Consider the following 12,356-nt stretch of genomic DNA (forward strand, 5'->3'; position numbering starts at 1 on the left):
CTGACTGGGGATCATGGCTCAGTGCAGTTTCACAGCATCCTAACAGTATCATACTACATCCTGGTAGTTCATTTGTTCATATAATTGCTCACAAACTGAATTTTTGTCTATCATATCAGTTGATTTAGTGTTTTGCTGAGGCTTTGGGAGGAACCAGGCCTCAGTCTATAAAATGCAATGGAGTATGTCTTTTTATGCCTGTAGTTGTATCTAGGAATTTGTGGAAGAAATCAAATGATAGAGATAGATGGAGAGCTAAATATCAGGCAGATTCTATTGCATACCAGTACTTTCCTCTAGCTTTCTTCTTTGCCCCATTACTCTTTACCCTTTTATTTATTTCCTATTTCAGCTGTTTTTTAACCATTTCTATCATGTAAGATGTTTTACAGAGGTTTGAGTAAGAAAGACCCTCATAGGCTCATTTTTGAATGCGTAGTCATTATAGAGTGGAAGTATTTGAAAAGGATTAAGAGATGTGGCCTTGGAAGAAGTGTGTTTCAAAAGTCCGTGTCAAGCCTGGTGTCTTTTTCTTGGCCCATAAATTAGGACATAACTTTTAGTTACTTCTTCAGCGCCATATCTGCCTGCTATCATGTTCCCCACAATGCTGATAACAAACTAACCTCTGAAACTGTAAGCAAGCCCCCAATTAAATGCCTTCACTTATATGAGTTCCCAGCAATAGTAATCTAAGCTAAGACAACATTTATATACAAACTTGAGACTGGTGTGTTGGCAACTCCAAAAGAAAAATCCAGTAAAACATTGTAAGAAAGAAAATGCCTTAAACGTGGTGAGATTTTATATAAGTAGGAACCAGCAACCAGCAAGCTCTTCCTCGGAAACATGAGCCTAAACTTCTATCACTAACTTTACCACCTGTATTTTCCTTTATATACTTTAGGTTCTCAATGGACATTTCTATGGTGTCATCGGTTTAAGTGAGACTTGAATTCAATATTCCCACATAATGTTTTCAAGTGACCAGCTCACAAAATGAAATCTACAACTGAAGAAAAAGTGAAATGTCTTGGAAAGTTATGATAGGAGGATCAAGAACCTGCAAATATGTTCCTCCATACAAAAGCAGTCCCTCAATAGTCCCCTTTGAACACACCCTCATTCTTTACCACTTAATTTTGGGATGTAGAGTGGTTATTGTTGTCACATCACTGTCCTTGATGAAGTTGCTGGGAGACACCTATCTCAGTTTTCCATAACCAGTGAATTGTATTTACTCATATAAGCTACAGAATGCAGCAACATGTAATTAGGAGTGACAGCATGCTTTGGATCATGTTAGAAGGCAAGCATCGGCCTGCCGAGTGCCGTCCAACGTTAGGTGCCACTCTCTCACCTTCTTCCATTCTACCCATGACCTGCATATATTGGTGTTTCCTGTTTTGCTTCTGGTTATTGTTGTCACTTCTTTTACACAGCTTTATTTACCAAGGTTTCAGTGGGACTGGGAAAATAGTCCCACTCCTTTAGATGATCAGGAGAAATCAAACTCGAGAGAGATTTGTGAGCAAGTAAATTAGTAGCTCTGGCTGATTTGATAAAATGAAAAGTGCAACAAGATCCAGTCAGCTGCAGCACATTATAGAAAGTGATTCCATTTGGATTATTCTATTCCTGAGGACAAACCTTGCCTTTAAAAAGAATCCTTCTTATATTGTGAATGTAATTTTGGTGACCTCTTTGCTGAAGTTGCCCATCTAATCTCAATTTTCTGTCCCTACAGGTTGTATTTGTACATGCCACCCATAAAATCTAGCATACTGATGAAAACATAAGCAGGCTTTGGGCCATGTCAGAAGAGAAACAGAAAACCCAGCAATAATTGCCCAATTCCTATCCTTACTTGCTAAGCAGTTATCTCCTGACACTCTTGTCTCTACCAATAACCTTCACATAACTATTCTCCCATTTCACCTTCCAGGTGTGGTGTGGCTGTTTCTGTTGTACTATTTTATTTATGGACTATTAGTCAACTCAGCAGATATTCCCTCCCACCTCTGGGTCTGTAGGTGGTCATCTCAAGAACTGAAAATCAGTCAGAGCTTTTGAAAAAGTGAAATGCCCTGAAGTGAAATATGATGAGTGTGATTAAAAAAAAAAGGCTTTGAACCATGTCTGATGAGCAGATGAACCAAGAGTCAGCCAGTTCCTGCCCAGTAGCCAACACTGTGCTCTCACCTTCCTTTGCTCTTTTCCCTGTCTTCCCATTTTCATTAGTCTTTCTACCTCCCATGCAATAAGTGAAAGTTTCTGTTCTATTTTTCTTTCAGAGAAAACACACTGGTCTCGGTGGTTTTAGTCAAATATTCTTGTCAGCGTAAGAAGTGAACCTTAGTTATATCTATAGATATTCAAAATACCTGAACATGTGACAAGTGGCCAAGCAAGAAGGAAACTTCTTCATACCTTCCCATAATAAAAACATTAATCTCCAATATTCCCACCTTGTCACAATCACCCACTTCTTCCTCTTCTTATACCCTAGATATTTGTCAGTAAACTCCCTTATATTAATGTCTATGTAAAAGTTACCCAAATAATCTAGTCTATTACCTGTATCTATAGACTATATTTACACATATCAAAATGTAATCTAGAGCTATGATCAGAAACACAGTGCAGTTTGTACCATGGTACAAGGGAAAATAATCACTCCCTTGGTCTTCACCTCTTTCATCATGTTTTCTTTGCTAAATGTCTCCAGACAGTGAAGTCTCTTTGTTACTTGGGATTTTAACTGCAAATGTCAGCAGTTCAATCTAGCAATATGTAATTTAAAAATAACATGTTTGAATATGTGTTAGAATGGAAACTGGTGAGGTATAAATAAACAGACTACTTTTGCCTCTTAGATATCAATTATAAGTTCATTGTTTTTAATGATATTTCGCATTTTATTTACTCATTTTCTCATATGGAATTTGTTATCTCTATGAAATTAGTATCTTTCTAGAGATTTAGGAGAGACTTCCTTTCAATATACTTACCTTTTTCTATGAAGTCAGGCAAACAAAGTCAAGCAGTGAAATTCCTTTAAATGATGAAATAACAGGAACTGTGAGCTATGAACGTTCAGTGTCTGTCTCCGCATCAGACTATTTCTCCTAACCTACCTCATCCTGCCACTGTGTCCTGCCTCTAAGACTCATCACATATTCTGGTTGCTGTATGGGCTCCTGGCTGTCATTACTTATCCTTATATTGCTTTCAAAGATTAGCACTAATCTCTGCATCCACTTCCATCAGTTATTGGATGAGATTTCTAGCACGACAGTTAGGGTGTTTGGCCATCTGATCACCAGAGTAGGTCAGTTCGGGCTTTCTCTCAACCATTGCCAGTAGTCTACAGAGGATGTATCATTGTGGATTTCTGGGGACCTCTCTAGCACTTTGCTTCTTCCTGTTCTCATGTGGTCTTCATTTATCATGGTCTGTTATTCCTTGTTCTCCCTTTCTGTTCTTGATCCAGCTGGGATCTCCTGCTCCCCTAAGCTCTCTTTCTCTCAAATCATGCCCTTCATCACTCCCACTGTCATCCAGATTGTTCATGTAGATCTCATCCATTTCTCTGTCATTGGGCAATCCCTGTGTCTTTCTTAGGATCCTGTTTTCTAGGTAGCCTCCCTGGAGTTGTGAGTAGCAGTCTGGTCATCTTTGTAGTCTATGTCTTTTTACAGGTGAATTAAGCCCATTGATATTAAGGGATATTAATGACCAGTGATTGTTCATTCCTATTATTATTTTTTTCTTTTCTTTTCTTTACTTTTTTGGTGGTAGTGTGTCTGTTCTCTTTTTTGGGGTTTACTGCTGTGGTATTATCTATTGCCTGTGTTTTCAAGGGTATATCTGCACCAATCTTACACCATAATGGCAGCGAGTGTCTTACATGATGAAAATTATTTAATAAAATAAAACAGAAATGGATATTTCCCTGAATATTTTGAATATGATTCAGAGTTTCAGGAACTGGCTATCCCTTGCCCTTAGCTAAGATCCTCAATCCTAAAAGAACTGGAGTCTTTCTTTTCCTCCATCTTGATTGTCTTCTCATGATTGTTAAATAATTCATGGTCATCTCTCTTCTATCAAAGTCATGGGAAATACGTGTTGAAATCAGGCTTGATTTAATCCTCCGAGATGATAGTATCTCTCAATATAAGCTAGCACTTCGTAAAGGAAAACAGTGACTGAACTGCTAAATTGAATCTTAATCCTGAGATTTACTCAGCACCTCTCTCTGAGCTCCCTTTGTTCCACCCTAACATTCCTCTCTTGATTTTCTCCCCACTGTCCAACAGTCAATGTGGATTTTTTGCACTTGTAGAAATTTTAGAAATCCATGATCTCAATATTCTCAAATTAGTAACATTTTGTGGCAACTCTTAAAGGTAAATTTGGTAAGAATTGTAGAAAAATTCAATTCCTGAGAAAGTAGATGAATGTGGACCAGGGCTCAGCCATACTCTCCCCCTATTCATAATGTGTAGCCCAAAACTTAGTATTTTAAGTGTCATTCATATTTTTTCTTTTTTATCATCCAAAGTTTTGAAGGTCTCTTCTATAGTGTTATGTTTATACAATCTTTAGATAGACTTAGTCTCAAAATCATCCTTAACGTTCCTTGTAACCAAGCAAGAAGTGAATTTTGAACATTTATAAGCAATCACAATGTCCAATGTCATAATAAGATGGGTGGAGAAGGTGAACTGGCTTTACAGCATACAAATAGGCAGTCAGCTTTCTTATGAAGTATCCGTTACTGCCCAATATGTTTTCACTTGGTAAAATTAAAACTATTAATTAAAGTCATATTCTCTGTTTTCTGTTTTTCTTTATTTGGGGAGTAGGGAGTTGACTTTCTTAGCAATGATAGCCTCTGCTAGGTTTTATACAAAAGCTTGCTTCTCTAGTGACTTTAGTGCAGGGCTTAGCAAATTGGAGAAAATAATGTCTTAGTATGTCTCATGAAGGGATCCTCTAGGATAAAACTCATCATAACAGCTTAATATTAACTTTAAAATGCCTTGTGATTATTAGAGTGATTCTTAATATGCAAACCAAACTAATTGGCTCCTTCTCCAATTTCCTTAAATTCATATCTCACAATGCATGGAAGATGATGGGGATTGTAATTACTGAGAAAATGTTTCACTAAAATATTTTCTAAGACCATTTTCCATCCATTTTAAAGAACTCTGAAATTAAGGAAGTTAAGTCAGGGTTGATGATTGAAGAGGAACACATGGGGCATTTCTGAATACTGATTTTATTTGGGGCAGATATTAATAATATCTTCACTTAAAGATGTGCACACATTTCTTTGTGATTATCACACTTCAAAGAAGATGTTTTGAAAATGCAAAAAGAAAATAAAAGAATTTATAATGATATGGATAATATAGGCATATGCATTTATCAAAAACACATTGAATATACTTTTATGACTGTATGTTTCATTAAATATAAATTTTACCTCAAAAGGAAAAAAAGAGGCTGGAAAGAAGACACACACATATATGAGCACATTTACTTGTATGTACACATGTATATACCCATATGCACATACTTATACCACAAATACAAAAAGGAAGAGAGAAAAATAACTATATAAACGTGAAATTCAAGTTATTAGCACATGTATTAAATCTTTGGGGGTAAAAGATATTAATATCTGCAAATAATTACCGCTTCTTTGTTTAAAATATATTCCAAAAATGAAATTGACTTGTGGACAAGAGACTATTAGTAATAAAGTATAAATATTGACTATAAGATTGTTCACTGTATAGTACTTTCAAAGTTTCTGTATATTTGAAATTTTCTTACACTAAAATGTTAGAGGTGAGGTTGTGTTGAAAGATTGCTCAGTTAAAAACAAGTTATACATAAGAATATGAGTCCGGGTCCCTAAAACTCATGTACAAAAGGTGTGCATGGTGGCACATGCACGTTATTCAAGTGTGGGAGAAAGGGAGTTGGAAGAGACAGGAGAATCTCTGGAGCTAATTGGCAGCCAACCTAGCCAAATCAATGAGCTCCAGGTTTAGTGAGAAACCTTGTCTCAGAAAAAAAATGAAGAGCAATTGAGGAAAACACTCAACACTGACCACTGGTCTCCACACACATGTGTATACATATGCTATGTGTACATTAATACACGTAAACACATAAACACATGAACATATTCACACACAAAAATCTTAAGATAATCTAAACTTAAAATGATTATTTTCTAAACCTGGTGGATTCAGTACAGGCAGGTCCTGTCCCCTCCTTCCAGGCTGAGCAAGTGTCCCTGTGTAAGCCCAAGGTTCCAAACAGCCAGCTCATGCACTGAGGACAGGTCCTGGTCCCACAACCTGAATGCCTCCCAAACAGTTCAAGCTATTCAATTGTCTCACTTATCCAGAGGGCCTGCTCCAGCTGGGGGCTCGAATCCCCAGGGTAGTCTTGGCCCTGGAGGAGATGGGAATGGAGGGGAGGGGATGGCGAGAAGGTGGGGGTGGGTGCGGGAGTGGGGAAGACAGGGGAACCCATGGCTGATGTGTAAAATTAAAACACAAATATAATAATAATAATAAAAATATTTATAATTAAAAAAGAAAAAAGTTCATTTTTCTAAAAGAATTTCAAACATGAGTACTGTATTTTCATCATTTCTACCTTCTCCCTCTCCTCACTTTTCTCCTTCAACTCCCTCTTAAAATCAATATATTTTTCAAATTTGAGTCTCTTGATTTTTATAAGCAGTAAAACTGCCACAGCCACATTCCACAATTTTCCCAAATGATAAATAAATCCATTTCCTTTACTAATTTCTTTTTTCTTTTATTTTTGAATGCAAGAGCAATGAAGTACACAGGCTATATACCCAAATGCTGGCAACAGCCATGTAGGAGGAAAACTCATAACTAGCCAACTCCTATATTTGAAATCTAAAGGAAATTCCCATCTGCTAGGACCCTTTTGCTTCTTACTGCCACAGAAGTCTGCTGCCTATAAGCACATTTTTTCTTTATTTTCCTGAAAATAGTTCCTTTTCATACAATATATTCTTATGGTTTCTCTCCCCCAACTCCTCTGAGATTTCCTCCACCTTCCCTCCTATTGATATAGAAAGCTGTTATCCGTTCATTAAGGATTCTAACACATGAGCAACAAAGCACAGGAGACCCACAGCCAATAGAAGTAGCAACAATTCCTGGGTAAGGTATCCCAGAAGACAGCAATACCCAATGGAGTTGGCGGTGCCCATGTGGAAAGGCTTAGGTGTGAACCCTAGGGAAAGCACTTTGAAGAACTTGGGTGACAAAGACACCAGATGGTAACAAGAGCAAGTTAAGGAGCAAATGGTGGATGCTATACAGATGTCAAGACTCATTTATGGATTCATGTGAGACGCACCCTGGGGTTTATGCCATCATATACAAGCTGGCTGTCAGCTTTACTCACTGATATTTCTGTGAATCACAAATGTCTACATATTCATCACCAGAATCTGAAACACTCTGCTATCTTCAGCATGTTAAGGTGAAGAAAGATTTTTTTTATAACACTTCTTAATGGTCAAATGTCTTCAACATTCTCTAGTCACATAGTATTAAATATAATTCTATGTAGGAAGACTGAAAATACAGATAAATTAAGCAAAATACTCTTGAAAGCAGAACCTGTGTTATTCCATGGGGTACTTACATCAAATAAAGTCACAGACAGAAAAATGGAAGCATGCACCATGTCTTCATTGTGCCTATAGTTTCAAAGACATGGTATCCTACCAATTAGTTTCACATTGAAGACTTTCTTTATTGCTAGTAAGTAATCCCAGGGAAGGAATCCTCCATTTTATCCTTAGTCTCCAACAGATAATATAAGCAGCAATGTATGCCTCTCACAGTCATGATCCTTTTCACTGTCTTTCCAGGGTTTTACTGACATTTCCCTGGAAAGAGTCATGCATGGGGGAGCTAATATTACAGGTTTCCAGATTGTCAACAATGAAAACCCAATGGTTCAGCAGTTCATACAGCGCTGGGTGAGACTGGATGAAAGGGAATTTCCTGAAGCCAAGAATGCACCACTAAAGGTAATGCTCCATGACACAGACAATGAAGGCCAGCTTTCCAAAGCATTTCCATATGGACATTGTATACTTGCAACCATCCTGTGGTCTAGTGCTCTCCCCTAGAAGTGATTTAAAGATGCTGAAAAAGACAGTTGTAATTGATTCTATTATATAACCCCACCCCCATATAAAGAAACTATAGAGAATAAGATTTTATAGAAAGCTAGTGTTTGAAAATAAGTTAACTTTAATTTTTAAATGAATTTAATTTCTAATATTCTCATCGTAACTTACACTAGTACAAGAACCTGAATCAGGCAAAGGGTGGAGGCAGTGGGAATAGGTAAAGAAGATTGATAGTCTGAAACAGAAAATTGGATTTTACATTATTTATGTGATTGTGTCATGATAATAAGTTCCATGAATCTCAGAACACCCAAGTGAATTAGTCTCTAATATAGACTATGTGTTACCTATATGTATGGAAATATTGAACAGAAATAGTTGCATGTCTACAAAACTGTCTTTAAAAATAACTAGATTATGTAAGTTGCTCATTTTCTCAAAATCTAGATAAGAATATTAAAAGTAGAAAGTCATATTTAGAGTCCATATTTTTCCTATGTGTTCCCTATAGTTAGAGATCCTATTATTACTTACAAGTTTAAAACAGATAAATTAGGAGAAATTATTCAAGTATATAAAGGATCTTTCATATGTATATATATATTTGTATACTTGAATTGGTGTGCTGAGGGAACATCAATTCAAATATGAAACTAGTTTTTAATTCTCCTTTTCTGCCATAATGAAAATGTGTACTATGTCCACAATGTAAGATGAGGAGTCAAGTACTGTTAAAGCAGTCCCTTTAAAAAGGAAAACTGAGGAAGGTCTCCTTTCTCATACTTTCATGTTCTCATTTCTCTCTGACAGAGAGGAATAGTAAGGGACATAGATGAAAGAAGAGATGTACTCTGTACTACCCTAAATGAGTCACATCAGAACCCAATACAAGTAAAATTTTTAAACAATTGAAATGCTCTAGAAAATTCGTGATCTAAACATAATTTTACAATTCAATACATTCACTCACTAGTTAGGAGCTAACTGTATTGGTTGTAGTACAGACTATACGTGCCAGAGTTTTCCAGGGCAGTCCCGTTTTAAACCATCTTGCCCTTTGGTCAGACCAGGTGTCCTAATTTGGCTCAGTGAATACGGTCACATTCTGAATGAGGAATGTTTTATAATCAAATCCTTTGTTAATGTACTAAATTGGTATGATTTTTCCTGCTATATTTAGGTGAGCTTATAAAGTTTATATTTCCATGAAACTGCCTAACCACACTTCTTTGTGAGGTTTCAATTTAGCAGCTATAGAAGAGATACATTCGTTCATTATTTTAAGGGTTCTCTACAATTTTCAAAATAGAGCATTAGATGTAAGAAAATGAACAAGGTTAAAAGATATAAAGACAGATACTGCAGAGTAGATTATTCCTGCTCTAAAGATGTATAACTTGTAGAAAAGATAATGAAAACCATCTCAGGTATCAATTAATAACAATGAGTGAATGTAGTGCAATGTGCTCATGTTTACTACAAAGAAATGCTTAGTCATATAAGTAAAGCCCTACAAATGTTTAAGAAAGTATTGAGCCTTGTACTGAATCAATCAAAGATACCACTTTAATACTTGATATAGACTATATAGAGGTGGGGGAAATCATCTAGAAATTAAAATCCAGATACTGTTTAATCTATATTTTATAAACATTTCTTTTTAGGGTCTATTTTAGATAGTGAGTGTAATCTCATGCATAGGTAAATAGAAACTTAGTAAAGGACAAAATTAAACAGTTCTTTTAGTATAGATTTAGAAGAACTGAATTAAGATGGGTGACAATTTATGCAGTTGGTTGGGAAGAAACTCCACTGTTGGCTTTAGGTAGTGCTAGGATGGCAAATACAAAGATTTTTCTTCATGAAAGAAAATATGCTTCTATTATAGTCATACTTGATGACTTGCTTCTGAAAGAAAAGTTACATGAGAAAAGTAAATTGATAGTTGTAGAGACAACAATGTATTCACTCCCAACTGTATTTGGACAGACTTTTATAGTAAGAACTCCCCTTAGGACATTTTGCTACATTTTAAAGAGTCAATAAGACTCCATATTGTATAAGTATGCATTACCCTTGCAAAACAGAGGCCAGCTTATTTTAATCATGCTTTGTTGATTCATTTAATAGAAAAGCATCCGCCATTTCAAACTGCAGATAATCAAATCCCTTGTGTTAAGTGACTAGCCTCATCCATAGTAGAACTTATCACTGTACACATGGAACAGAAAGTAAGTATTCTTGCCTGAAAGAGGTAACATCATGAAGCATTGCCTACAAATTGTTGACGTTATCAGATTTAAAACTCAATAACAATTGTAATTTTCTACAATTGAAAAGCATCTTTGGTTTTTGCTACCCTCTGGGAAACAAAAACTGATTTATTGCTGGCCAGAGGTCCTAGCTTGCTGCAAACATGGTCCAGACAGAAATGATTAATGTTTCCTTCCAAATTAATTTCAAGCTGTCTAACTTAGCTATTTCCATTTTCCCCTAAGTAAACAACAGATCTAAATTTTCTATTACAAATAGCAATAACTCAGCCTTGCTTTAGGATATGCTGTTTCCTCTCTAATCTATATATGCCATCCCTTAATATCACATGCATTTCTTCCCTTATAAAAGATCCAGCCTTTTATAGTCACTCACTCAATATGAAGCAGTATTGAGAGCAAGAAAGAGATTCCCTTGAGCCATTTGATCTTAATAATCCTAACATGTGCACACATGAGGTAAGAGGCATCATTGTTGAATGCATCAAAGTCAGGCTTGCCCAGAGAGAATTTCCAACTCAAATAATTACGATGATTTCTTTGTAGCGCAAAAGGTAGAGGTGAAGAGAAACCATAAGGAAGAACAAGGCAAGTCTGGAGGATGTTGTTTATCATGTTATCTTGTTTTCCATGCATCTATTTTAGTACACATCTGCATTGACACACGATGCAATACTGGTCATAGCAGAAGCCTTCCGATACCTGAGGAGGCAGCGAGTGGATGTATCCCGCCGAGGCAGTGCTGGAGACTGCTTAGCGAATCCTGCTGTGCCCTGGAGTCAAGGAATTGATATTGAGAGAGCTCTGAAAATGGTAAAGACAATTGTTTCTTGGAGTGGGTGGGCCTTAATAAAGACACACACAAAAATGAGACCCCCATCCTGAAAGAAGGTGCACTAAAAGGAACAGCATCTCAGGCTATACAGAAAAGATAAATGTAAATGATCACCCCAATCTAGAATTCCACCAGTAGAAAGTTCTACAATGAAGTTTGAAAAATATAGTAAATTTAGGGCAAATACATTTTTGGGTCTGTGCTGCACTGTAGATGGGAAATGAAACTTGATATCTTTTGAAATTATAGGTTAAATGTATAAGTAGGTTCAAAATAACATGTCTTCTACAAATGTGACATTTCCTAGGGAGACTGGGATATTTTTTTAAATGTTCCTAACTTCAAGATAAGCATTACAAAGGACAGCAGCATTCTTAGGCTCATCAGACAAATTATGAGCCGAATGGACTGTGGAATTGAGCCAGTGTGATAGTATTTCTGTTGTCAAAAAGAACACTTGTACTATTCTGCATGGTAGAATGCAGGAACATGATGCATTTCTAGGCCTACTTAAGAGGCTTTTGCTCAGTGCCGCAAAGAAAAAGCCTAAAGAAAAGTACAAGGAATCAATGGATAGACCATCAAATAGGTCACTTGTTTTTAGTATTTACTGGGTAGGAGATCATTTAAGGCTTCAAGCAGTGTCCTTTGAACAGATTCCATTATTTACACTAGGAGCAACATCACCCATTCATTACAGCTTTCCAAGCAAGAGCTCTTTCCTGAATATTTTACTTTATGCCTGCCACATGTGCCTGCATGCATTAAAATGAGCCTTCAAGAGTACAAGAATCTCTTCTTTCTAACTAATTATCTTGATGTTCAGGACATCCAAATGAACAAAGAGATAGGCCATCATAAGATAACTCTGTGCACAACTCAGCAATGAAGAATTGGGAACAGCCTCATAACGTACATCATTTTGTGTAGTTGGCTCTCTTACTGCTGCCTTAAATTTGCCAAGTTAGACGCATTCAATCAAAAGAGGTTAGTAGCCCCTGTGTCTTTCTCCAAGAAAGAGATATGAGTCATT

The 12,356-nt window shown here is 36.5% G+C and overlaps 1 protein-coding gene across 5 annotated transcripts in view; it reads left to right on the forward strand.

The window, feature by feature from the left end:
- Positions 1-12,356, forward strand: part of Gria3 (glutamate ionotropic receptor AMPA type subunit 3) — a 277,058-nt gene that overhangs the window by 180,805 nt on the left and 83,897 nt on the right. For all 5 annotated transcript variants that reach the window (XR_004943712.1, XM_036175082.1, XM_036175083.1 and 2 more), the window contains 2 exons: positions 7,949-8,110; positions 11,134-11,301. Coding sequence is in view for 4 of the 5 variants with exons in the window: in XM_036175082.1 (XP_036030975.1) it covers positions 7,949-8,110; positions 11,134-11,301 (330 nt within the window). In the remaining variant the exon portion in view is untranslated. The remainder of the gene's footprint in view (positions 1-7,948; positions 8,111-11,133; positions 11,302-12,356) is intronic.

This window comes from Onychomys torridus, chromosome X (assembly GCF_903995425.1).
Source record: "Onychomys torridus chromosome X, mOncTor1.1, whole genome shotgun sequence".
NCBI classification, from domain to species: Eukaryota; Metazoa; Chordata; class Mammalia; order Rodentia; family Cricetidae; genus Onychomys; species Onychomys torridus.